The 26,673-nt window shown below is 40.1% G+C and overlaps 1 protein-coding gene across 2 annotated transcripts in view; it reads left to right on the forward strand.

Moving 5' to 3' along the window:
- Positions 1–26,673, forward strand: part of cpne7 (copine VII) — a 112,751-nt gene that overhangs the window by 4,056 nt on the left and 82,022 nt on the right. The window contains exons 2-3 of one of the 2 annotated variants that reach the window (XM_061964028.1): positions 18,142–18,382; positions 26,357–26,539. In XM_061964028.1, coding sequence (XP_061820012.1) covers positions 18,209–18,382; positions 26,357–26,539 — 357 coding nt within the window. In that variant the 5' untranslated portion in view covers positions 18,142–18,208. Of the gene's footprint in view, positions 1–17,978; positions 18,383–26,356; positions 26,540–26,673 lie in introns of those variants that run through there. The other variant, XM_061964029.1, reaches the window with a different exon arrangement.

Here is a 26,673-nt window from a genome sequence, read left to right on the forward strand (position 1 = left end):
TCCAGGATTATTTTGCTGATTTTTCCTATTTCAGATTTAGTTGGGTTTATTAGTCGGCATGTTGGGTTATTTGCGAAGTTGGGTTTGTGGTCCTTCAATGTGATGAAGGCTTCCTTGTTGGCTGTGGCGTCCACCCTGTCCTCAATGTCCAGTTCAGCCGCGATCCTTTTATTTTCCAGGTGGATGTTCTGTAAGGTGTTGGGTTGTGCTTTTTTGTATGATTTGGTGATGCTTCTGTCCAGTAAGGTGTGATGTTCTGGTATATCCATTCTGTAGAAGTTTGTGGTTTTATCGGCAGCTATGATGAGGTTGTGCATGTATGTATGTATCAATGTGCATGTGTGTGTGTGTGTATATATATATATATATATATATATATATATATATATATATATATATATATATATATATATATATATACACATATATAGTCGAGGTGTCTGTGGTTTATCCGTTATACAGTGCTCAATACCGGGGTAGAGCGGAATATACGTTAGGTCAGGATTTTAGGGATAGCCCCTGTGTTTTTTCCTGACCTAATTTATATAAATATATATATATATATATATATATATATATATATATATATATATATATATATATATATATATATATATATATATATATATATATATATATATATATACACATATATATATATACACATATGTATCTACAGTATGTATGTATATAAACATATATTATATATATATATATATATATATATATTAGGGCTGTGAATCTTTGGGTGTCCCACGATTTGATTCAATATCGATTCTTGGGGTCACGATTAGATTCAAAATCGATTTTTTTTCAATTCAACACGATTCTTGATTCAAAAACAATTTGTTCCCGATTCAAAACGATTCTCTTTTCATTCAATACATAGGATTTCAGCAGGATCTACCCCAGTCTGCTGACATGCAAGCAGAGTAGTAGATTTTTGTAGAAAGCTTTTATAATTGTAAAGGACAATCTTTTATCAACTGATTGCAATAATGTAAATTTGTTTAAACTATTAAATGAACCAAAAATATGACTTATTTTATCTTTGTGAAAATATTGGACACAGTGTGTTGTCAAGCTTATGAGATGCGATGCAAGTGTAAGCCACTGTGACACTATTGTTCATTTTTTTAAATTTTTATAGATGTCTAATGATAATGTCAATGAGGGATTTTTAATCACTGCTATGTTGAAATTGTAATTATTGATACTGTTGTTTATAATATTCATTGTTGTATCACTACTTTTGGTTTGTTCTGTGTCGTGTTTGTGTCTCCTCTCAATTGCTCTGTTTTTTGCAGTTCTGAGTGTTGCTGGGTCGGGTTTGGTTTTGGAATTGGATTGCATTGCTATGGTATTGCTGTGTATTGTTTTGTTGGATTGATTAATTAAAAAAAAAAAAAAAAAATTTTAATAATTAAAAAAAAACCAAAACAATTTTTAAAAAATGAGAATTGATTCTGAATCGCACAATGTGAGGATCACGATTTGAATTTGAATCGATTTTTTCCCAGCCTTTGCTTTGATTACTGCTTTGCACACTCTTGGCATTCTCTCGATGAGTTTCAAACACACCAGTTAAGTGAAAACCATTTCAGGTGACTACCTCTTGAAGCTCATCGAGAGAATGCCAAGAGTGCGCGAAAAAGTAATCAGAGCAAAGGGTGGCTATTGTGAAGAAACTAGAATATAAAATATGTTTTCAGTTAGTTCACCTTTTTTTGTTAAGTACACAACTCCACATGTGTTCATTCATAGTTTTGATGCCTTCAGGGACAATCTACAATGCAAATAGTCATGAAAATAAAGAATACGCATTGAATGAGAAGGTGTGTCCAAACTTTTGGCCTGTACTGTATGTGTGTATATATATATATATCTGTGTGTGTATACTTATATATATATATATATATATATATATATATATATATATATATATATATATATATATATATATATATATATATACACAAGCTGCAATGGATGCCGAGGGGATACAGTTAATAATGTGAGAGTCCAGTCCATAGTGGGGCCAGCAGAGGATCCTCTTGCATGTAGACAAGTTGGGTCACAGAAACGCCACCAACTGATGCATTAGGAGTGGTCCACCCTGGGTCCCGACTTCATGTGAAAGTCCAGTCAATTGGGAGACCAGCAGGGGATCATCTTGAATGGAGACAAGTCGGCAGCACAGAGACGTCACCAACTGATGCAAAGAGGAGTGGTCCATCCTGGGTCCTGAATTCAAACAGCGCGTCCTCCGTGTAGGCTGACCTGTGGTCACCTAATAACCTCTCCACGAAGGAAAGGGGGGTAGAGCAGAAAAGAAATGGCAGATCAACTGGTCTAAAAAGGGGTCAATTTAAAGGCTAGAGTATACAAATGAGTTTTAGGATGGGACTTAAATGCTTCTACTGAGGTAGCATCTCTAACTGTTATTGGTATGGCATTCCAGAGTACTGGAGCCCGGATAGAAAACGCTCTAAAGCCCGCAGACTTTTTTTGGGCTCTGGGAATCACTAATAAGCCGGAGTTCTCTGAACACAGATTTCTGGCCGGGACATATGGTTCAATACAATCAGCAAGATAGGATGGAGCTAGACCGTTTAGTATTTTATACGTAAGTAGTAAAACCTTAAAGTCGCATCTTAAGTGCACAAGAAGCCAGTGCAGGTGAGCCAGTATAGGCCTAATATGATCAAACTTTCTTGTTCTTGTCAAAAGTCTCACAGCCGCATTTTGTACCAACTGTAATCTTTTAATGCTAGACATAGGGAGACCCGAAAATAATATGTTACAGTAATCGAGACGAGGCGTAACGAACGCATGAATAATGATCTCAGCGTCAGTGGTGGACAAAATGGGACGATTTTTTCAGATATTTCGGAGATGAAAGAAGGCCGTTTTCGTAACACTCTTAATGTGTGACTCAAATGAGAGAGTTGGGTCGAAGATAATACTGAGATTCTTCCCCGAGTCGCTTTGTGTAATTGTTGTGACTCTGCAGCATCGCGTGGACATCGGGGGCGGTACCTCTGGATTGGCAGACCGGGGTGGTGGTTCCTCTCTTTAAAAAGGGGAACCGGAGGGTGTGTTCTAACTATCGTGGGATCACACTCCTCAGCCTTCCCGGTAAGGTCTATTCAGGTGTACTGGAGAGGAGGCTACGCCGGATAGTCGAACCTCGGATTCAGGAGGAACAGTGTGGTTTTCGTCCTGGTCGTGGAACTGTGGACCAGCTCTATACTCTCGGCAGGGTCCTTGAGGGTGCATGGGAGTTTGCCCAACCAGTCTGCATGTGCTTTGTGGACTTGGAGAAGGCATTCGACCGTGTCCCTCGGGAAGTCCTGTGGGGAGTGCTCAGAGAGAATGGGGTTACGGACTGTCTGATTGTGGCGGTCCGCTCCCTGTATGATCAGTGTCAGAGCTTGGCTCGCATTGCCGGCAGTAAGTCGGACACGTTTCCGGTGAGGGTTGGACTCCGCCAAGGCTGCCCTTTGTCACTGATTCTGTTCATAACTTTTATGGACAGAATTTCTAGGCGCAGTCAAGGCGTTGAGGGGATCCGGTTTGGTGGCTGCTGGATTAGGTCTATGCCTTTTGCAGATGATGTGGTCCTGATGGCTTCATCTGGCCAGGATCTTCAGCTCTCACTGGATCGGTTCGCAACTGAGTGTGAAGCGACTGGGATGAGAATCAGCACCTCCAAGTCCGAGTCCATGGTTCTCGCCCGGAAAAGGGTGGAGTGCCATCTCCGGGTTGGGGAGGAGATCTTGCCCCAAGTGGAGGAGTTCAAGTACCTCGGAGTCTTGTTCACGAGTGAGGGAAAAGTGGATCGTGAGATCGACAGGCGGATCGTTGCGGCGTCTTCAGTAATGCGGACGCTGTATCGATCCGTTGTGGTGAAGAAGGAGCTGAGCCGGAAGGCAAAGCTCTCAATTTACCGGTCGATCTATGTTCCCATCCTCACCTATGGTCACGAGCTTTGGGTTATGACCGAAAGGACAAGATCACGGGTACAAGCGGCCGAAATGAGTTTCCTCCGCCGGGTGGCGGGGCTCTCCCTTAGAGATAGGGTGAGAAGCTCTGTCATCCGGGGGGAGCTCAAAGTAAAGCCGCTGCTCCTCCACATCGAGAGGAGCCAGATGAGGTGGTTCGGGCATCTGGTCAGGATGCCACCCGAGCGCCTCCCTAGGGAGGTGTCTAGGGCACGTCCGACCGGTAGGAGGCCACGGGGAAGACCCAGGACACGTTGGGAAGACTATGTCTCCCGGCTGGCCTGGGAACGCCTCGGAATCCCCCAGGAGAAGCTGGACGAAGTGGCTGGGGAGAGGGATGTCTGGGCTTCCCTGCTTAGGCTGCTGCCCCCGCGACCCGACCTCGGATAAGCAGAAGAAGATGGATGGATGGATGGATGTGTCAAATGTTAAGGTGGTTTTATTAAATAGGTGCCGGTGTCTAGCAGGACTGATAATCCACATTTCCGTTTTTCCGTTTTCTTAGCGTTAAGATGCAAAAAGTTGCTGGACATACATTGTTTAATTTCATTAAGACACGCCTCCAGGTGACTACAATCTGGTGTGTTGGTCAGCTTTAGGGTCATGTAGAGTTGGGTGTCATCAGCATAAGAGTGAAAGCTAACACTGTATTTGTGTATGATGTTACCTAGCGGAAGCATGTAGATGCTGAAGAGTGCAGGGCCAAGAACCGAACCCTGTGGAACTCCGCACATTACCTTAACATAGTCCGAGGTCACATTGTTATGGGCGACACACTACATCATGTCAGTAAGATAGGAGTTAAAACAAGAGAAGGCTAAGTCTGACATACCAATACATGTGTTGATACGTGCTAATGGAATGCTATGATTAACGGTATTGAAAGCTGCGCTAAGATCAAGTATCAGCAACATGGATGACACATCAGCATCCATAGTTAGCAATAAGTCTTTAGTCATTTTTGCAAGGGCTGTCTCCGTAGAGTGATTTGCCCTGAAACCGGATTGAAAGGGTTCACAGAGATTGTTAGACGCTAAGTGTTCATTCAGCTGCTGTGCAACATTTTTTTCAAGGATTTTTTAGACAAAGGGAAGGTGGGACACCGGCTGCTAGTTTACCATAAGGTCAGGGTCGAGGTTAAGTCTTTTGAGCAGAGGATGAATAACCGCTTTTTTGAATGGTAGGCGAACAGTGCCAGAGGAAAGTGATACGTTTATAATATTTAGCACTCTTGGTCCTAATATGACAAACAGCTCCTTGATAAGTTTCCCAGGAAGTGGGTCAAGTAAACATGTTGTTTGTTTTGTTCCATTTGCAAGTCGCAGGAGTTCCTCTAATGTTATTTCATTAAAAAGAGAGAGACTATTTTGGAGGGCAATATTCGTCGTACATACATTTGTATCTGCGTTAATAGAACCCAATTGTAGCTGGGACGCGTTATCTTTAATCTCTTCTCTAATTACTTAAATTTTCTTAATAAAGAATTTCATAAAGTCATCAGCCGAGTGGATGGAGACACTGGGGGAGTCCCTTGTTGGGTTAGCGATGCTGCTATACTGAACAAATATTTAGGATCGTTTTTGTTGAGGCAGACAAGATTGGAGTAGTAATTAGTTTTAGCTTAGGTAAGCGCATGTTTATAACTTATTAAATGATCACTCCAAGCTTGATGGAAAACCTCAAGTTTAGTCGCACGCCATTTGCGTTCCATATTTCTACATGATAGTTTAAGAGCTCTGGTTTCTTCTGTAAACCAGGGGGTACGCTTTTTAGGGACCTTTTTTAGCTTTAGTGGTGCTATACTATCAATGGTGTCGCGCAGGGCATCGTTAAAGTTGTTAGTGAGGTTATCGATAGAGCCCACATAATTTGGGAATGGTGCCATTACCGAAGGCAGTAGGCCAGCAGGGATCGTGGTTTTGGCAGCATTAATGCGGCGGCTGCTAAAGCATTGGTTATTAGTAGCTTGTTGACAATGAGTCAGAACTTAAAATTGTATAAGGTAGTGATCGGACGTTACTTTAGTGTATGGGAGTACCATAACTTTGGAGGTGGTGACACCTCGGACAAGGACTAGGTCTATTGTATTACCGTTGCGATGCGTGGGTAAATGTATTATTTGTGTAAGACCACAGCTATCAATTATAATCTGGAGCGCCACGCACAGAGGGTCTAACGGAGTATTCATATGAATATTAAAATCCTTCATTATAATTATATTATCTGCGTGCGTCACTCGATCAGCGACAAACTCTGAAAATTCACTGATAAAGTCTAAATAGGGCCCAGGGGGGCGATAGATAACAGCCAGATAGAGAGGTAGGGGTGTGACATACCTCATAGTAAGCACCTCCAATGAATTATATTAATTACTTAGGTTAGGGGTAAGGTGAAGGTTTTCATTGTATATTAGTGCGACCCCTCCACCACTTTTAAGGGAACGGACAATATGTGCAGTCGAATAGTTAGGAGGAGATACCTCGTTAAGTGGGAAAAATTAATCTGGTTTTAGCAAAGTTTTGCTGAGACCAATGACGTTAAGATTGTTGTCTCTAAAGACCTCATTAACTAATAATGTTTTGGGAGACAATGATCCGATGTTTAAAAAGCCCATATTATAGGTAGTGGCCTGTTTTGAGGATTTTTTCTTAATGGTATCCATAGTACTGATAATAATAATAATGTTACGTTTATTTATTATTTATTACGGTTAAATATTATTCATTTACGTCTATGCAAGTTTTTGTTATTTTTGCTTGTATGGTGTGTGTGTCTGTCCACATTATGCCGGGCGACTAACATCTACAGTCGACCCGAACTTCTTAAATTAGGACTACGGAGTGAGCAAGAAGTCACAGCTGAGTTTCTTCGTCTACACGAGATACCGGCGGACATAGCCAGGACACCGGGCTCTCCAAGGATTACATTTCCCAGGAGAAGGAGGCGGAGGGACAGGAAGCAAAAGCGGGGCTGCAGACCTGGCGTACTAGCTAGACTGCGCAAGCTGCCATTCAAACCGTTGCTTCCCAGCATTTTTTTAAATCAAATTCAAGATCCCTCGCCAACAAGATGGACGAGCTGAAGCTGCAGACTGCGACAAATAAGATGGTCGGGGACAGCTGCATTCTGCTCATCACGGAGACGTGGCTTCACCCGCTCATCCCGGACACAGCTATCGAGCTAGCGGGCCGCACAACACATCGGCATAACAGAACCAAGGACTCCGGTAAGAGCAGAGAAGGGGGGCTGTGCATCTACGTCAACAACAGCTGGTTCACCAACACCAAGACTGTTACCAGTCACTGCTCATCTGATTTGGAGTACGTTACTGTGAAATGCAGACCCATCTACCTTCCACGGGAGTTTAATGTTGTCATGCTAACGGCTGTTTACATACCACCGGCAGCTAATGCTAGTATGGCCCTCAGGGTGTACATGACTCCATTAGCAGTCAACAAAGGGCGTATCCTGAGGCGGTACACATCATTGCTGGAGACTTTAATCATGCAGAATTAAAAAATGTGCTCCCTAAATTCTATCAGCACATTAAATGTGCAACTAGAGGAAAAAACACTTTGGACAAGGCATACTCGAATATCAAGAGTAGCTACAGGGCTAAGCCACTACCACACTTGGGCCAGTCCGACCACCTGTCAGTGTTGTTAATCCCAGCATACACCCCCCCTCAGGAAATGTGCTCCGACAACTAAAACTGTTAAAATCTGGCCTGAGGGCGCCTCTCAGCAGCTCCAGGATTGCTTTGAAGGAACCAACTGGGGCATCTTTGAACAGCAGGACCTGGAGGACTACACTTTATCTGTGCTGAGCTATATCAAGTTCTGCACGGATATTGCTATGACCGAGAAGCGCATCCGGGTCCATCCAAACCAAAAGCCCTGGATGACTGGTGAGGTCAGGACCCTGCTGAAGGAGAGGAACAAGGCCTTCAGGTGTGGTGATGTGGCACAGTACAGTTCTGCCAGGGCCAGCCTGAGGAGAGGCATCATAGAGGCCAAGACAGCATACCGGAAGAAAATAGAGGGACACATCAGCAGCAACAACACAAGGCAGGTGTGGCAGGGGGTGAAGCACATCACCGGCTACAAATCCAACAACCTCGCTGTGGCTGACAGAGACGCCTCGCTGGCGGAGGAACTGAACATCTTCTTCGCTCGCTTTGAGGTGGAGCAACCACATGCAGTCACATCACAACCCTCAACCCGTGACAACATCCTCATGTTGGAGGAACATGAGGTGCAGCGCACACTAAGGAGGGTGAACCCAAGGAAAGCTGCTAGACCGGATGGCGTACCTGGACGTGTACTAAAGACCTGTGCAGACCAGCTGGCTGTTGTTTTTACCAGGATTTTCAACCAGTCTTTGTCCCAGTGCATTGTCCCACCCTGTCTAAAGGACTCTGTTATTGTCAAACTGCCAAAGAAATCTGCAGTAAACAGCCTGAGTGACTACCGTCCAGTGGCACTTACACCAATCATTATGAAGTGCTTTGAAACTCTGGTTCGGGGGCACATCATCTCAAATCTGCCACCTGCATTGGACTCTCACCAGTTTGCGTACAGGGCCAACAGATCTACAGAGGATGCTATCGCAACAGCCCTCCACACTGCTCTGAGCCACCTAGAACAGCAGGGGAGCTATGCAAGGCTACTCTTTGTTGATTTTAGCTCTGCGTTCTATACCATCCTCCCCCAAACTGACGGGGCTGGGACTGTCTTCCTCCATCTGCCACTGGATCCTGGACTTCCTTACAAATCGCTCTCAGAGGGTGAGGGTAGGCTCCCACCTCTCAACATCCATCAGCATCAGCACCGGCTCCACCCAGGGCTGCGTGCTAAGCCCCCTACTCTACACCCTCTACACTCATGACTACACCCCTGCTCATGCCAGCAATACCACTATTAAATTTGCAGACGACACCACAGTAGTGGGACTCATTTCTGGGAGGGATGAGTCTGCCTACAGAAATGAAGTGGAGCGGCTGACTGGGTGGTGCAGGGAAAACAACCTGGTCCTTAACACCACCAAGACGAAGGAGCTGATCATGGATTTCCGGAAGATAAAAACAATAAACATCCAACCATCAACGGGGACTATGTGGAAATGGTCTCTAACTTCAGGTTCCTGGGGATCCAGATCGAGGAAAACCTGTCGTGGAGTATGAACACCTCAGTGACCATCAAAAAGGCACAGCAAAGACTTTACTTTCTGAGACTCCTCAAAAAGAACCACCTGTCACAAAAACTGCTTGTGTCCTATCACTGCTCAATAGAGAGTGTGCTGACATACTGCATGTGTGTATGGTATGCCAGCTGCACGGCGGAAGAGAGAAACACACTTCAGAGGGTGATAAAAACTGCCATGAAGATCACTGGCTGCTCTCTCCCCTCCCTAGATGAACTGTACAGTGCCAGGTGCCTCAAAAAGGCCCAAAACATCATAAGGGACCCATCTCACCCTGGACATAAACTTTTTGAACTGCTGCCCTCGGGCAGGAGATACAGGACAATAAAATGCCGGACAAATAGACTTAAGAACACTTTTTACCCGAGAGCAATAGTGTCGCTGAACACAAGACGACAATAATGACTGTGCACGTGAGCTGTGTGCTTGCTATTTTTATGTATGTATTTTATCTATTTATCTATGTTTTTATGGTTTTATGTGTTGTGAATTTGCACTAAATTAGTTTTGCTTACAATTTCGTTGTACAATGTACAATGACAAAAAAGATATATTCTATTCTATTTTGTGTCGTGCGCCTTAAATAATTTTGATCACATCTAGGAATTGACATGATGGGGATCTGGAGGTTATTTGCTTGGTGCTGCGATAGATTTAACGCGTCAAAATTTGCCACCTCAGTAGAATGCATGTTCCTCTCTGGCACAGTCACTACAAAATTAAACATTATGTAAGTTATGTATTATTCGAGGAGAAATACAATGTGTGCAGGAATTTTCCAACCTGGCGCTGGTTAGTTCTCTTAACCCTGTAAGACCCAAATATAGAAAAACCTCAAATATATATATATATATATATATATATATATTTGACTTTTCAGATGTTGTTGTAGGAGGCATTTGATGCAGAAATTGAAGAGTTAAAAAAAAAAATTATGTATGTTTTTAGAGAAACGTTGTAATATTGCAACATTGGGCTTTGATGGGACCAGAATTTCTGTATTTGTACTCACGTTGTCTGAACAACTAAGAGTTCATTTGCAGGGTTGATTGCTTACTTATCCCCATAACGGTATATATCATTAATAATAACCGCACATTAGTTATATTTTTATGAAGTCATCTATTACAAATATAAACAATATGAAAAAAGATAAAACTCTTAAAAAACGCTTTTCCCCCCTCTTTTTTTTCTTTTCATGACATTGGTCATGAAGACTTTCATTGGTGGTGAAAGTCCTAAAAACAGTCCCTGTCGTCTGTAAAACAAAGACGAACATCACACTTTCTGCATTGTGTGTTGATGTATCCTGTATTGCAGTGTCTGCAGCATCATCATCTCATCCACAGAGTTGTGCTCTTCTGGTACCAACCTGCAGGCATTTCTCTCTGAATGAATCAAGACAGATTCTGAGTTTCCATAGTTTGTTTTTCTTTTCCGTCTCAGATACTGTCATGTTGTTTACAAAATGTAATGACATCAACAGGGATTGGAATCTGTTGCGTTGCATCACATCAGCAACAGGTGGTGGACCAAGTGCTCAGGATAGACAATAGTGTCTGCCTGGTAAGTCGCTTTGGACAAAAGTGTCCAAATTCCATCAATGTAAATGTAAATGGGTTTATGGCTCTAATTATCATACTAAAAAGAAAACATGCATACCCTCATTACATCCACACATTCAGGAACATTCCTTTCCCCAGAACTGAATTGTCTGTTGATATCCTCTTTGTGGACAAAGTCATGGAATTTTAGGTCAGGCTGATCAATTAACTACATTTTATGGAGATAAAACTTTTAAATCAATCACCAGAACACAACACAAGGGTAGAATGTATACTATCCATGTATAGAGAAAATACTTCAGGCAGTGATGTAGTGGAGGGAATACAACCTGTTTGAGCCCACTGCAACAAGCCAGCATTTTGACTACCACATTCACCCAGTGTTGTATAGTTGCAACAATTATATAACAAGCTCTAAATGAAAGTTGATGCATCTGTTCCACAATAACTATATATGTACATGCTCTAGACCAGTGGTTCTTAACCTTGTTGGAGGTGCGGAACCCCGCCAGTTTCATATGTGCATACACCGCACCCTTTTTTAGTAATAATTAAAAAATGTTTTTTTCAAATTCAAGACAATGTTGCACAAAATGAACTGTGCATGAACCCCAACAAATTACACACCTGCAAATCAGATGGAAAATTAGAGGGAGTATTGTTTGGGGGTATCCATAATATGTCGATAGGGAGAAGTTTTTATTTACACGATGAGTTGGGTATGTCTCGACCACCGCGGCGGAGGCTCCACCGAACCCCTGAAGCCGACTCACCGAACCCCAAGGGTTCGATCGAACCCAGGTTAAGAACCACTGCTCTAGACATTGTAATAACAACCCAAAAAAAAATAAAAAGACATTTTACTTACTTGAATGTGATGAATCCAGTCCAATGAAACAAATAGACGTTGTCCGAAGGAAACCTTGAGACAGGCCCGGCCCTAACCAATCTGGCGCCCTAGTCAAGATTTTAGGTGGCGCCCCCCCACATCGGCAGTGAAGTGTATATACTCACAAGAAACCGAATAGCTTTGTCTTTGACCTTTTTTTTTTTACTTACAACTATACCTAATATATAAAGGGGTGGAAAAGTGACTATTACCTGCAGGGCAAACATTAGCTAACCAGAAGGCAATAACAATGTAAACAAAAAACACCTGCTTAAAAGATCTAATACAAATGTCCCTGAGGAATGTAAGGTGAGTACTGTAATTACCTAACGTTACATTATTATTTTCCATAACAATTTAGCCCCCTCCACAATATTAACCCGACGTTAAAACAGAACTAGCTATTTATTGATTAGCAATTGCCGAATCATGTAACATTAGCTTAATGCTAAAAAGCCAGGTTACTATCACATTCTGTAACAGACAAATAATTTCATGTAGGCTAACGTTACCTACCTGCTAACTCTGTCTTTTCTCGTTTCTACTCCTCTTCTTTTCTCTTTTTTCTTCCCTGGGCACCTGACAGTTTTGGCCGTTTTGACATCTTGTGTTGATTTTTTGATGTGGTGACGTCCAAAAAGAGTCATGATACGGGAAGGGAGGGGGCGCACCGTGCGGGGGAGAGGGGGGGGGGGGGCGTAACAAATAATATTTCTATTAAATAGGCTTTACTTTGCATTTTAATTAACGTGGGATTATTTTTTGTATTTAGAAATAATAATACCAACTTTTTTTTTTTTTTTTTTTTTCTCCAACATTTGTGGCACTGGCGTGGCGCCCCCTGATGGACGGCGCCCTTAGCATTTGCCTATACGGCCTATGCCACGGGCCGGCCCTGCCTTGAGAGGTTGTGTGAGTTCATGGCCAGAAGGCGTGACTTATAAACAAATGTACAATCCAATAGCCTTGTGAGACTGAACAATAGGACCCAATGACTATGTAAATGTAGTAAAAAAAAAATATATATATATATAACAGATTGTCTTTTAGGATGGTTAAAGGTAACTTTGTAATTTTACAACAAGGGGTGTTACAGGGTTAACTGACTCCTCACCCGGACTAACAGACACTGTATTTGCCTGTGTCTGAGCTTGCTCTTGTGTAGTTAGTCAAGCTTTACTCAAATAGTAATCTATATTTTTCTAAAACGAGTGATGGCGCCTTCCCGGTTAGGGTGAAGGCCGTCCCTCCTCAGCAAGCCCGTTTTTCCCCAGAAAGAGGGCCAATTATCAACAAATGTTAGTCCCTGTTCTCTACAAAAACTAGCGAGCCACTTGTTAAGTGAGACTAATCTTTTATCCCTCTCATCATTGCCTCTCACAGGCAGGGGGCCAGAGACAAGTACTCGATGCCGAGCTATCTTTGTAGAGAGATTACAAGTCCGAGCAATGTTCCTCTTTGTAATCTCTGACTGTGTTATCCGAGTGTCATTGAAGCCAACGTGTACAACTATGTTCGCATAGCTAATGGTGCGATTAGCATGTGTACGTGTTTACTTGGCCTGTTGCGAGTCAGCTCCCTAAGATTAGCATCAATGTCAGGTGCTCTGGCCCCGAGAATAAACAAAAGTATGGCTGATTTACTAAGCTGTATGTTTCAGTTGATGTGGTCCCCTTTGACTTAGATGTGGTGCCCGGTAGACTGGGGTGTAGGACTAGCTAAAGGGCTAAATCTATAATGTGTCTCAACCGGTTCACCGTGGCTTGTAGGTTGCTTAGGGCTGCTACAAACTGGGCTAGTCAACACGCTACAGCTAACGCTAGCAAACGTGTCAGTGGTGACTAAAATTGTGAAATTACTCTGCTCTAACTGGCGGACACGGTCCTCTTATAGGGCCAACCTATCCATGAGAACGGTGCACGCAGAGCACGGATCCATACTCACATTGCTTCTTTCACGGAATCAAGTTCTTGCAGTAGCAGCAGTTTGAGGGACCAGATGCCTTCGGAGAATAGTTGTATATATATATATATATATATATGTATGTGTGGGGAAAAAAAAAATCACAAGACTATTTCATCTCTACAGGCCTGTTTCATGAGGGGGGGTACCCTCAATCGTCAGGAGATTTTAATGGGAGCATTCGCATACCATGGTTTATATAGGGCACAGAGTGGGTGGGTACAGGCTGGCCTAGGGGCGTGGTGATTGGCTCATGTGTTACCTAGGAGGTGTTTCCGTCTATGGCGGCATGTTGTTACAATTTCGCTGCGCTTGTTGAGGGATGACAGGTCTGGACGGTAAATAATAAACAGTTTCTCTTTCAAGCATAGGTTGCATCTTTTATTACCACTATTGTAAGGTGTGCTGGATGCAAGAATTTGCCATGTTATTGAATATTCAACATTATTGTCTTTGAGGTCCCAAATGTGTTTGCTGAGTTCTGTGGTATTTCGCAGGTTTTGGTTCCTGAAAGAAGCCTTGTGGTTGTTCCATCTGGTTTTGAATTCACCCTCGGTTAATCCTACATATGTGTCGGATGTGTTAATGTCCTTGCGTATTACCTTAGATTGGTAGACAACTGATGTTTGTAAGCACCCCCCGTTGAGAGGGCAATCAGGTTTCTTTCGACAGTTACATGCTTTGTTGGTTTTGGAGTCGTTCTGACTGGGGGTCGACGGCTCATTTGCAAACACCTCCTAAGTAACACATGAGCCAATCACCACGCCCCTAGGCCAGCCTGTACCCACCCACTCTGTGCCCTATATAAACCATGGTATGCGAATGCTCCCATTAAAATCCCCTGACGATTGAGGGTACCCCCCCTCATGAAACAGGCCTGTAGAGATGAAATAGTCTTGTGATTTTTTTCCCCCACACATACATATATTGCGCTCTACTACGGTATCGAGCACTATTTTTTGGATAACCTTATTAAGACATATATATATATATATATATATATATATATATATATATATAATTTTTTGAGGGGCTTTTAAAAATAACTAGTTAACTGAAGTGATTAATTACAAAAAATTATCGCATTAATCATGTACATACACAGATTATTCACACATTTTATTTTGATTTTGATTTATTTTGTACATGCTCCTTTACTTTAACCGTGGATGTTTACCTGAAGGGTAGTTATACGGTCAGCGATCAGGTCAATGCATGAGTGAGGAGACTCCGACTGGAGTGTTTCCTGGTAAATTTCACTCCAAAATACACCCAGACTAGACTTTAGATAAAACTGTCAACGCAATTTGAGCAAATAAATGATATGCTTTAAAGTAAAAAAAAGTGTTCCTGTATTACATTGTTACAATAAAATTGCATTAGTGTCCAAATAAAAATGGTCCTTTTCTAAAAATGGTATAATTAGTTCACTTTATATGTCACAAGCCCATTTCCTGTGTGTACAAGGCATATATTTTCTGACTGTGATCAATCAATCAATATTTTTTATTTAACCAGGTAAAAACTCATTGATATTAAAATATCTTTTCCAAGAGTGACCTGGCCAAGAGGGCAGCAAAAAAAAGGTAGAGAAATACATATCAAAACAACAGAAAACAGCAGCAGTCACACACCGCAGTTAAAAATAAATGACTTCCATATAATGACATAAAAACAATGTATATAATGTTTCAGTAACAACAACTTAAAAACAAGTACAATGCCCAATAGAAACAGTTTCTCCATCCTTTAAAATGGCTTGAAATTCCCCCAAAGTGATCAGTTCCAGTAACCTCAGTTCCTTCTGTCAGTTATTCCAGGACCATGGAGCAGCATAAGTGGCTAAGTGGCGATAGCAAAGACAATGCTAATGCGGTAGTCATCGACTATCTAAACGAACAGTCGACTAATCGGATTATGAAGCATATTCACTGACTGTTACTTTGCCATAAGCTTTTAAATTCAGTTTGAGATAGTTTAGGCATGCATGCAACAAAGATGACTAATACATTCTAAAAGCAAGGACAGGCAAAGTGCTGACTAAAGGTATTAATTAGTATACAAACAAAGGACAGTCAAAATAGCAGCAATAAAAACATTCAAAACACACAACAAGTGTCCTTATAAAAAGAGTATTTTGTTATAATGATGTGTTTAGAATAGCGCACACAGGTGTGTAGACAAAGTTTAGCTGGCAGACTTTGATTAAAATGTAAAACCACTTCACACAACTTTGTCTCTCTTGCCAACAACAGAGCTAGCTAAAAAAAACTAACTATCTTATCGAGGAGAGTCGCATTTGTTGGTGGCTAATTTTATTTTCTATTTTTGTGGACAATGTCGACAAATCGTTGCACCTCTATTATACATCATGGATTATGATTATAATTATATATATATATATATATATATATATATATATATATATATATATATATATATATATATATATATATATATATATATATATATAAAATATTATTTTTGCAGTAGTTTCTTTTGTGTGGCTCTGTCTGACTTCCTGTTCTTGACAGCCCTCCCTGTCCTTTCCCTGCTGTGTGTGACAGTGTGGCCTTTTGTAACTAGTTGTAGTACAGTTGTCCCTGGTTTATCACTATTAATTGGTTCCGGTCATAACCATGATGAATGCATTTCTGCAAAGTAGGAATCATTTATTATAAATCAGATATTTTCATAGCTGCAGCATAAAAACCTGTTAACAACCTTCTAAATACATGTTTTCAACATAATGAAAACCTCTAGAAATAAAATAATACTCTCCTCTTTTTAGTTTATTTAGTCATTTATATGCTTGACAATGCTTAATTAAGGACCAATAAATTGTAGAATATGATACAAATTATGTATTATTTATCGAAAAAAAAATCAGTAATGTGGTTTTAGAAATATTATTTTTTGCCCCAGAAACAACAAATGTTTGCAAAATTGTATGTATCATTCGAGACCAAGAATGGATTCTGGCTCAGTTTTTCTTGTGCTGCTCTTTGTGTGATTGGTGAAAGTGACGTAAGGAATTTGATTGCTTATCAAGCAGGCACACACTGTTTATACTTTTTGCATTAAAGTCTGCTATCAGTCATATCCATGCATGTTAAAGTTATGTCATAATGTTATCACTATACTGTACAGTACGTATTGCTAGCAATGTGTGTCCTTGCTGGTGTAATAGAATAAGCTTCTGCCTTAATGGCAAAGGGTGTCCGTTTGATTCTTCAATCAATCAATCAATCAATCAATTAATCAATCAATCAATCAATCAATCAATCATTGTATTTCTATAGCCCTTAATCACAAGTGTCTTTACGTGATTCACAAACTCACAATAGGCTCACATAGGCTCCATTGTAAGCAGACTTTTGATCACATTTATTTAAAATTTAGAATAAAAAAATAAATAAATCCATCGTCATGTCTCTCATAATAATTGTGAACAATAAGCAAATTCCAAAAAAGTGCAGTTCCTCTTTAAGTAAGCAGAATAAGACGTGCAATCCATTTTGCGTCTCTGCCTTCATTGATATGCAGAATATATGCTGATCATTGAAACGCACACAATATTGGGAAGAGAAAATACAAATATATTATACAGCCCGCTCAATGTGACTTATCAACACCCATTATCGTTTTGGGAGCAGTATTTGGCGTATTATTTAGTATGTTTCAACATATTTGGATGTTCAGAAATAAAAAAATATTAGACACATCGTGTATTTAGCAACATCTTTTTATAATTTCATAGTTGCCAGAAGACTAAAGGGGCTGATTAAAATAAAAAATAAAATGATGCCTTTTGGTGTCATTTAATATTTTTTTAAAGACATAAAATATATATTAAAAACATATACTGTATCCTAAATGATAAAAGCTTCTTGAGCACAGTAGTGCAGCCTCCCTCTCATCCACCTTCTGCTCTAAAAAAAAAAAAAAGAAGAAAAAAAGTGGTTACAATGTAGATGCACTGGACGACTGCTGCTAAAATGCCCATAAAGAGTGGTCGATGTCTCCTGCTTGTTTAAAAACATAGCAAAACGCCACAGGAGCATGATAACATGAATGTGCAGTAAATGAGACACTTTTTAATTACACAGTAGATCACATGCAACACGCCCACTAATAGATTGCACACGCTGTTTAGCTCGTGGTATTTGGATTTGAGTAAATCAGGCTCTAAGTTTCATATCTCCTTGGGAGAGAAAACGCTCATCTGACAGCAAGATAGAGCATTGTTCAGCTGGTGGCCTATTTTTACAGTACATGTACAGTGCATCATAACACCACCGCCTGCAGGACGCGATCCATCCAGCGGATCTAATCTAGACTCCCCAAAAACCCACCTCAGAGACATCCCTCATCCAAAGTGAAATACTAACTCCCACAAGAGATATGTTGGCTTCCCTCCTTTAGTGAAACGAAACATGTAATCTCTGCTTAGCTGTCTGCTCTCAGCATCTTTCCTGAGATCCTTTCCCTAACCACTTCCTGTTGCCATCCCTCACAGTCACAGAAGACATCACTTCCCCACTTCTTGTTTGCTGCTCGGCTGATCCCCTTATCCCCGGGCCAGGATGAATGACATTCAGGAGGCCACCTCCCCTGCCACCAGCCTCGGCGGTCCGGCGACCTGCGTCTCCAAAGTGGAGCTGCGAGTGTCTTGCAAAGCTCTACTGGACCGAGACACTCTCAATAAGTCCGACCCTTGTGTGATCCTCATGGCCCAGACCAGCGGACAGTGGACGGAGGTGAGAGACTTTTTTCCCCCCCGTCTGTCTGATAAATGAATGCTTTGTTCGTGAGAGGACTTTTGAAATGTTCTCAATTTATTAGCAGTTTAAAAAGTAATTTCGAGAAATTCCAAGTCAGAAAAACAGTCCTGGGTGTCGCTGCCTCTCACGACTTGGCTCCACTTTCCTTCTGACAGCAGAAGGGGAAGAAGATGAAGGAATGGCTCCAAAATAAAATATTTACTGTACAATGCAACTTGCACAGTGCATCATATGTTAATTCTGTAAATATTTTAGGGTCTCTCATTGTGTAGTAAACATACAGTAGGCTAAAAATGTATACATAGCTGAAGTTAGCTGAGCATGTTTAAAACAAACCTCCCTGATACCGAAGTACATGTCAAACTACTTCCTTAACGTAAATGACCGCCATAACCACAACACCAGGGGGAGCTCCACTAACCACGTTAAACCCAGATTCCGATCTAACAAAGGTCTTAACTCATTCTCTTTCTATGCCACATCAATGTGGAATGCGCTCCCAACAGGTATAAAAGAAAGGGCATCTCTATCCTCCTTCAAAACCGCAATAAAAGTACACCTCCAGGCAACTTCAACCCTAAACTAACACCCTCCCCGGATTGTTAATAATCAAATGTAAACTATCAAACGCAGATATTTTTCTTATGCCTTCTGATCTCTCTCTCTCTCTTTCTATGACCACTACTTGCTGTACATATCCTACCAAGTCAGACCTACACTGTTTCAATATCCATTTCTCTAATCACAATTGTTGATGACTGATAACAACAAAACCTAAGCCCCCCCCCCCCCCCCCCCCCGCCCCTCCACACCCCGAATTGTAAATAATGTAAATAATTCAATGTATACACCCTGATGATTATCTTGTGTGATGACTGTATTATGATGATAGTATATATCTAATGGTGTATATATCTGAATCATGAATCAATTTAAGTGGAACCCGACTTAAACAAGTTGAAAAACTTATTCGGGTGTTACCATTTAGTGGTCAATTGTACGGAATATGTACTTCACTGTGCAACCTACTAATAAAAGTCTCAATCAATCAATCAATGGCAAACCCTAAGCTTTTTAGGGCCCTAAACATGTTGTTTATGGCCCCATTTTGTGGTTTAATATTATTAGGGTTTTAATTTTTAGGTTGCAAATCAAATGGAATTCTTCCAAGCTCCAAATAACAATAGTTACTGAGAATGTAAAGACTGCGCATCTTAATTGACTTGAACGTGGTCACAGCTTTCGGGATCATGTGCTCCCCCCAAGTGCTTGTTGTCCTAAACCAGGGGTGTCCAACTCTTTTTTATTGAGGGCCACATCGCAAGAAATGTTATTATATGATTTAATTATATTACATGTGCAACATTTTTCTGTCAACATTTAAAGACCAACTACTTTTAGCCAGCAAGTGTTTTTTATTTTTTTATTTCCAGCCTTTTGCAGGCCACATCAATGACATGGTGGGCCAAGTAAAATTATTTGGTGGATGTGGCTGGCCACATAAATACCGTGGCGGGCCACAATAAAATGATTTGGCAGTCCACATTAGAATTAATTGACGGTCTTAGGGATGTAACAATATAAAGTTCTCACTTTTTTTTGGAATTTGAATCATTCACAATCCTTATGTAAGAGAAAAGTACATATTTTTTCTTTTTTATGCATTCTAACTAGTAAATAAACGTTTGCTTACAATGGAGCCTATGGGAGCCACTCTATTCTGCCTAAACATCCTTAAAAACATCCAAACACCTCCATTAAGGTTTTATATACATGATGTAAGTATATATTTAATATTGTAATGGGCACATTTACAATACAATTTCATATTTATGTATTTTGATCATTTTAAGCTTAAACGGGACATTAATTTCAAAAAAACAAAATCACAAGGTTAGCTTTTTTTTTTTAAAAACAACATCATTGATTATCACTCACTGCAGACTTTATGAGAGCCAACATCACTTACTGTGCAATGTCTGCTGTCATTAGAAAAGGTGACTGCTTGGATGTTCATATATTCCTATTTCGATGAAGAATGACTCATAATTCTCACATAGAATAGGGGGTGGAACCATTTATTGATTGATTTAAACTTTTATTAGTAGATTGCACAGTGAAGTACATATTCCGTACAATTGACCACAAAATGGTAACACCCAAATAAGTTTTTCAACTTGTTTAAGTCGGGGTCCACGTAAATCAATTCATGGTAACCAAGCATCCTTTCGTGTTGTAACTAATACTTGGTTAATATTCAGGTAGCGAAACGTGAATGGAGTATTGTTGGCGGTTTTTGGATAGTTATTTATTGGCTTTTATGGGCAGAATAGAGGACCTCCCTTTGGTTTCGCTATAAACAGACTTTAAAAAAAATGTTTATCTATGAGTTAGAATGCATAAAAAAAACCCAAAATAAAACATCTGTTGTCATGTCTTTCATAATGATTGTGAACGATAGGCAAAATTTCAAAAAAGTGCAGTTCCCACATAAAGCCGTAATACGAAATTATTGTGAAATTGTACAAAAAAAAGACTTTGTAAAAATGCCATAGTGTGTAAAATGAAGTGGCAGAAATGTAGGATAAACACACTTACTGTAATTGAACACAAACATAATGCTCAAGTGTTCGAAACATATTTATTACTACAAACAAGTATTTTCAAGTGCAAAGAATTGTGTGGAAACATCCACTGTTTCAAGAAAATAGATAACGATTTAACTTTTACAGATGTAAATACCTCAAAATTGGATGTTTAGCTTCACTGGCTTCAAATATCTTTTTCCGAGTGATGGTTTATCAGTAGGATTCTCATATGTCCCTCTGCGGCGGGACAACATCGCTCTGCGTCACCTTGGAAACGCTCGAGACAAAGGTAGCGTTTAGGTACGCAGACCTACGCCAAAGAGGTTATGTTTTCTGCAGGGTTTGTTTGTCTGTTTGTACTAATAACTCAAAATGTTATGGATGGACTTTGATGAAATGATCAGGAAATGTCCACAAAAAACAATTCCTCATATCTCCTCTGATCACACTTCTCCTGCATGCGTCCTCCTTTTCTTCCCTTTACTGCGTTCCACGCCCCCGCCTTCTGGTCCCGTCCTCTGGTCCCTCGCTGCGCAGAGGATTATGGGAGATGTAGTTTATTTTTACACTGGCCAATGCAAAAGCACCAAAAAAAACCTACACTCACTAAGTTTCCATTTCATACCGTCAGACGTCACAACATTATATCTACAATAATGTTACACCCCTAGGCGGTCCACAATAAAATTATGTGATGGGCCGGATTTGGCCCCGGGCCTTGAGTTTAGCACCTTTGTCCTAAGCAAACAAATATTATAGATTGTTTATGCCAACAGAAAAGTCTGGCAAAAACATGCAGTCAAAATACTACTAAAACAACAGGATTTGTCTGTGTTTTCCTGCAGCTCTTGAGCTTTTTTTCAAGCCTTTACAGTTTTGGTGATCCACATCTCACTATTGACAGGAATTAGTTTTAAATTATTATTATTATTTTTTTTTTATAAAATATGATCACAGTTTTCTTAAAATCCTATTAAAATCTCCAATTAAAAGACTGATTTTACTTACGTCACGGTTTCATAGTTAAACACACAAACATTAAGTAATTATTTTTCTGTTTCGCAAACAAAACACACTAATAAAAGTATTGTGCGAACGTCCAGAATTATATGCTGTTTTCATACACTCGTCATGCAATTTTGTAAATGTTTTGGTGTTCTTCAGTTTAAATGTCATTGGCTCACACAGCAGTTGTTTGATTCACCAACATGTCAAATTCAGTTCATTTTTGCAAGAAAATACTAAACATTCCAATCTGTGCAGTTGTAGACGGCACTACGGCCAAAAAATATAAAAAGTGATCTCGATTAACACTAACATACAATCTAATTTCTCAATGATTTATTTTTTTAAACATTTGACTTATTGAGCTTCATTACAAACAAATACCGACATTTTATTTAAAGGACCTCTCTAACGTTGGCACTTATTTCATAGTTCTTGGCCGAAAAATAATGTCTGCAGGTAAGATTTCCTTCAGAATAGACGCAGTGGACAATAAGCTTGTTTTCTAACAAGTTTCAGCACATTTTGGTCCACTCACTTTTAGCTCTAAAATGTGGGCGGGCCTGCATCAGCCGGCTGACGTCGCTTACAAAAGACTGGAGGCAATTTCCTGTTGCGTAGTTTGTGTTTTGGTAGCATCTTCTTCCCAAATCATGATATCTTAATGCAGAATTTAAAGGAACACTAAGCCTGCTTATATTTCCAAATGATGGGAATATGAGGAAAGTATAGACCTCTCTAGTGAAATTCACCAAGCAAAATGGTACTGACCAAGCGAGAGGAATGTAATTAGCAGCCATTATTTGAATGATTCTGACTTTTGAAGAAGAAGGGCTCCGATTGAAGTTTGGTTGGGAAAAAAAAGTAAAAGACTGAAGCTAACTGAGATCAGTGAAATCAGGAGCACCCTGTAGGGAAGAAATACTGAGTCAGAACCTGTGGAAACATGGAGAAAGAAGAGCATTAAAAAATTAGATAAAAGAAGGTGAGCCACTGGTATTTTATTTTGCATTCTCTTCTACTGATGTTTTTCTCATGATGCTTGAGGAAAAGCTGAAAGCTCATGAGGAAACACAGGCTATGGTGTCTATGGAAGAGGACAGAGGTCCGGAAGTGGTGATTTTCTTTTGTGTTAAACATATCACTTTATGAATAATTTATCATGGACCAGGGCGACAAAAACATGCCATTGAGTGTTTAAAATAACACTTTGACATGCCTTTATCCACTCTGTCTATGCGGAGAAATGGGCTCCAGTTCTGAAGATGACATCACACCAAGAGGGGCGGCACAGCGAGTCTGGAGATGGAAAGTGGGCGTTCCAAGCTCGTTATCTATTGATTACTCAAAAAATAATTGATATTATGGGGAAAGCAAAAAATACACAACAATAACTTGCTAGTGAAATTTCAGTCATCTGAACCATTTGGGTTGGCATGCTGGCCGACACTTCTACCTTGTTTACGCCCCCTAACTCGCCCTGGTTATCATTCTTCAGTTTGCGGTGGAATTGATCGTATTAATTCGGACCTTTCTTTTGACTTATTAAGACATGAATCTATTGTGCAGTGGGCGAGTGATTGTGCCATGTTCTTGACTTGATGAATAATTTTGTCTTCCTACTCATTTATTTTTAAACATTATTATTATTAGGCTAAATTATAATAATAATATCATTATGATCATTATCATTATCATACTTTAATTATCACAAATAATAATATAATAATAATAACAATTATTATTATTAATGCCATCATTACTATTAATAATATTTTTCATAATTTGGAATAACTGTGGGATTGGTGTTGGTAAAAAGATGCTATTTCTATTGTTTGAGTGTAATGTTACAACTCTAATGTGTACCTTGAAATTGGCATTACCAGCATCTCTTGTAGTTTTGGGAAGTTGTTTCACTAATATTGTCTTCTGTAATATTTTGCTCAACTTTTTATAACATTTCCTGGCGAAATTCTTGCGTGTGCATGTTCATATGCTACTGGGATTGAGTTGTTCTCCAGTTTCAAACGTCTGTTTTCTTGGACTGCTCCCAGGCTGATTTGGAGTGTGGGAGGCTTGTCTGTTGTTTGCCTGTTAAATCGTGGGCAAAAGCCAAAAAACAATCAGGAGATTCATTCAATTACAAGTGATGTTTTTCCTGTAACTTGGTACTTAAAAAGTCTCATATTTTCAAAGGAAATGGAACATTATAATTGTAACTGGATTTCTGTGTTGTTCTTTTCCTGGACGCATTTGTGACTGACATGAGTTCAGTGTGCCCTTTATCTCCAGTGTCTGTTTATCTGTCTGTCAGTCTATCTACCCATCCATCCGTCCGTCCGTCCGTCTGTCCAATCATCCATCCATCCATCTGTCCATCGATCTCTACACAGTGTTCATAGCAGAGATGATTAAAGGCAACTTTAATTTACCATGACAGAGATGTGTGTGTAGTTGAGGTTTCACACCCCCAACAACAGCAACATCCAAGCTCCTGGCACAAACTATCCTCTGTTCCCTAGATTAGGTCTCATCAACAAACAGACGCATCAAACTCATCCCAAGTCTGTCCATCCAGATGGCACAAAGAGAGGGGGAGGAAAGCAATGATAACGAGACATCAGATCAGATGATTGCATTTAGCCAAAATGGAAATTAGTGTGTAAAGACATCCACAGGTTACATTTGACAATAATTAATATTATTATGCACAGCATGGTGGTGTATTAGAGTTTCAAATTGGACCCCTCTGTGTGGCGTTTATATGTTCTCCGCATGTGTGCACCCAAAAGCATGCATAGCCACTCTTAATTGACCATATTTGTCCATACAGTGTATGTCCTGTCATGGACTTGTGGCCAGATCATGGTGACCAAAGTCAGTGAAGACAGACTAAACAGGAAAAAGTGACAGAAAATTATAAATAAATGAACAATAGCCAGGCATGACTTTTTATTCCACAGTCAAACAGACACCACAACATAACATTTCTAGTTACTAATGTGATTTATTTTTGATTTTGTCATTATGGGTGACTCATAGAAAAGAAAAAAAACAATGTTCACAATCAATAACCCGGAGTATATAAAAGCTTGGAAGCGCCGAATAGTTTTTGTCTTGTATAAAACACATTGTTGTCTTCAACTGCAGACTTCCACCAGGGCCAAACCATCTGAGTTTCATTCTGCACCAAAGTGAAAAATACAGAACTCGCCTACATTTTTACCATAAATCATTCATAGAGAAATCAAAATCTTGGAAAATCTTAACTGACCTTACCTAACTCAGAGCTGTCTAAACGTTTGCACCTGAGAACTGCATTATACAAAATCAAAGAATGCAAGATGCTAAAAATAGTTATATCTTTAAAACAAGGAGTTGTGTTATTAGTTATTATTATCAACATTTCCGTCTTTTCCCTTGACAGTGTGCCCTTTTGCTCCAATTTTCCCATATTTGCTATATTTTCCCATAGGTCATTTTATTTCTACAATGTGTCGCAGGCCACAAAGCCCCCCCCCCCCCCCCCCCCCCACCCCTCTACAACTTTTTTAGGTAATCATACTAACTAAACAAACACATACACAAAGTGAGATGAACACATAGCATTGTTGAGCACAAAAAGGAATGAGATAGTCAAAAATGTGAGTTTTATTTACAATGCTGCGTGAAGAAGTGAACTTTTCTAAAGACAGACCCCAGTGGAAACACACAAAATCACATTAAAAGGGCAACTGATTGCGACCTGTGGTACGCCTCATATTGCTGTGATGTAAACCATGTGACGATTTTCCCTAAACACTCACAATAAAACAAAAAAATAAAGATCATTTTAAACATTACAATGTGTTACATGGGTTTCAGTCTGAAATTTGCAATCCATTTTGAGTCGTTGAAGCATTATTTAGAACCTTTGATAGAAAACAATGAGAAAATTCAGGATTTTTTCCCTACATTTTCATTCTTGTTTGTTTAATAAACATGCCCATATGACACAGGTGACCTTGTGCAACTCTGGACCGCATAAAATATTTATAGATTTTACAAAAAAACTACAGGATGGAGCAGATGGGGCCTCAGAGAGCTCAACTTTCTTGTCAGGCAGTGAAAGGCAGACATGGACGTTTTCTCAGATTAAATGTCAGAGCACTCCAATCTTCTCTCATATCTTCCTCTTCACAGATCCTGGAAATGTTCTCTTTGCTGTGCGGTGGTCTTCCTCAGTACGAGCACATTTGTATCAGGAATCTATTTTATAGCATTCCACTCTTTTGTGAAAATATATAGAGCTTCTCCAAACCAATAGTTCCCAGATTCTGATGATTGATGAAACGAAAATGAGTTATTTTCCTTTCAGTTGGACAGGACAGAAGTAATCAAGAGCAACTTGCATCCAGTCTTCGCCAAGGTTTTCTCCTTGGACTACTACTTTGAAGAAGTTCAGAAGCTGCGCTTTGAAGTGTACGACATCCACGGTACTCATAGCATCGGGACGCGTGACGACGACTTCCTGGGTGGCGTGGAGTGTACGCTTGGCCAGGTAAACATGTTCACTTGTCTTGATAGTGTCCATAATGCTCTACAGTATTTTGATGCTCTGTTGAACTGCATGAATTTGAAGTTGGATGGTCATTTCCTGTGTTGTATCACCAAATTCTGGCTCCCCTCACAAAA

This window comes from Nerophis lumbriciformis, linkage group LG06 (genome assembly GCF_033978685.3).
Source record: "Nerophis lumbriciformis linkage group LG06, RoL_Nlum_v2.1, whole genome shotgun sequence".
In the NCBI taxonomy this organism is placed as follows: Eukaryota; Metazoa; Chordata; class Actinopteri; order Syngnathiformes; family Syngnathidae; genus Nerophis; species Nerophis lumbriciformis.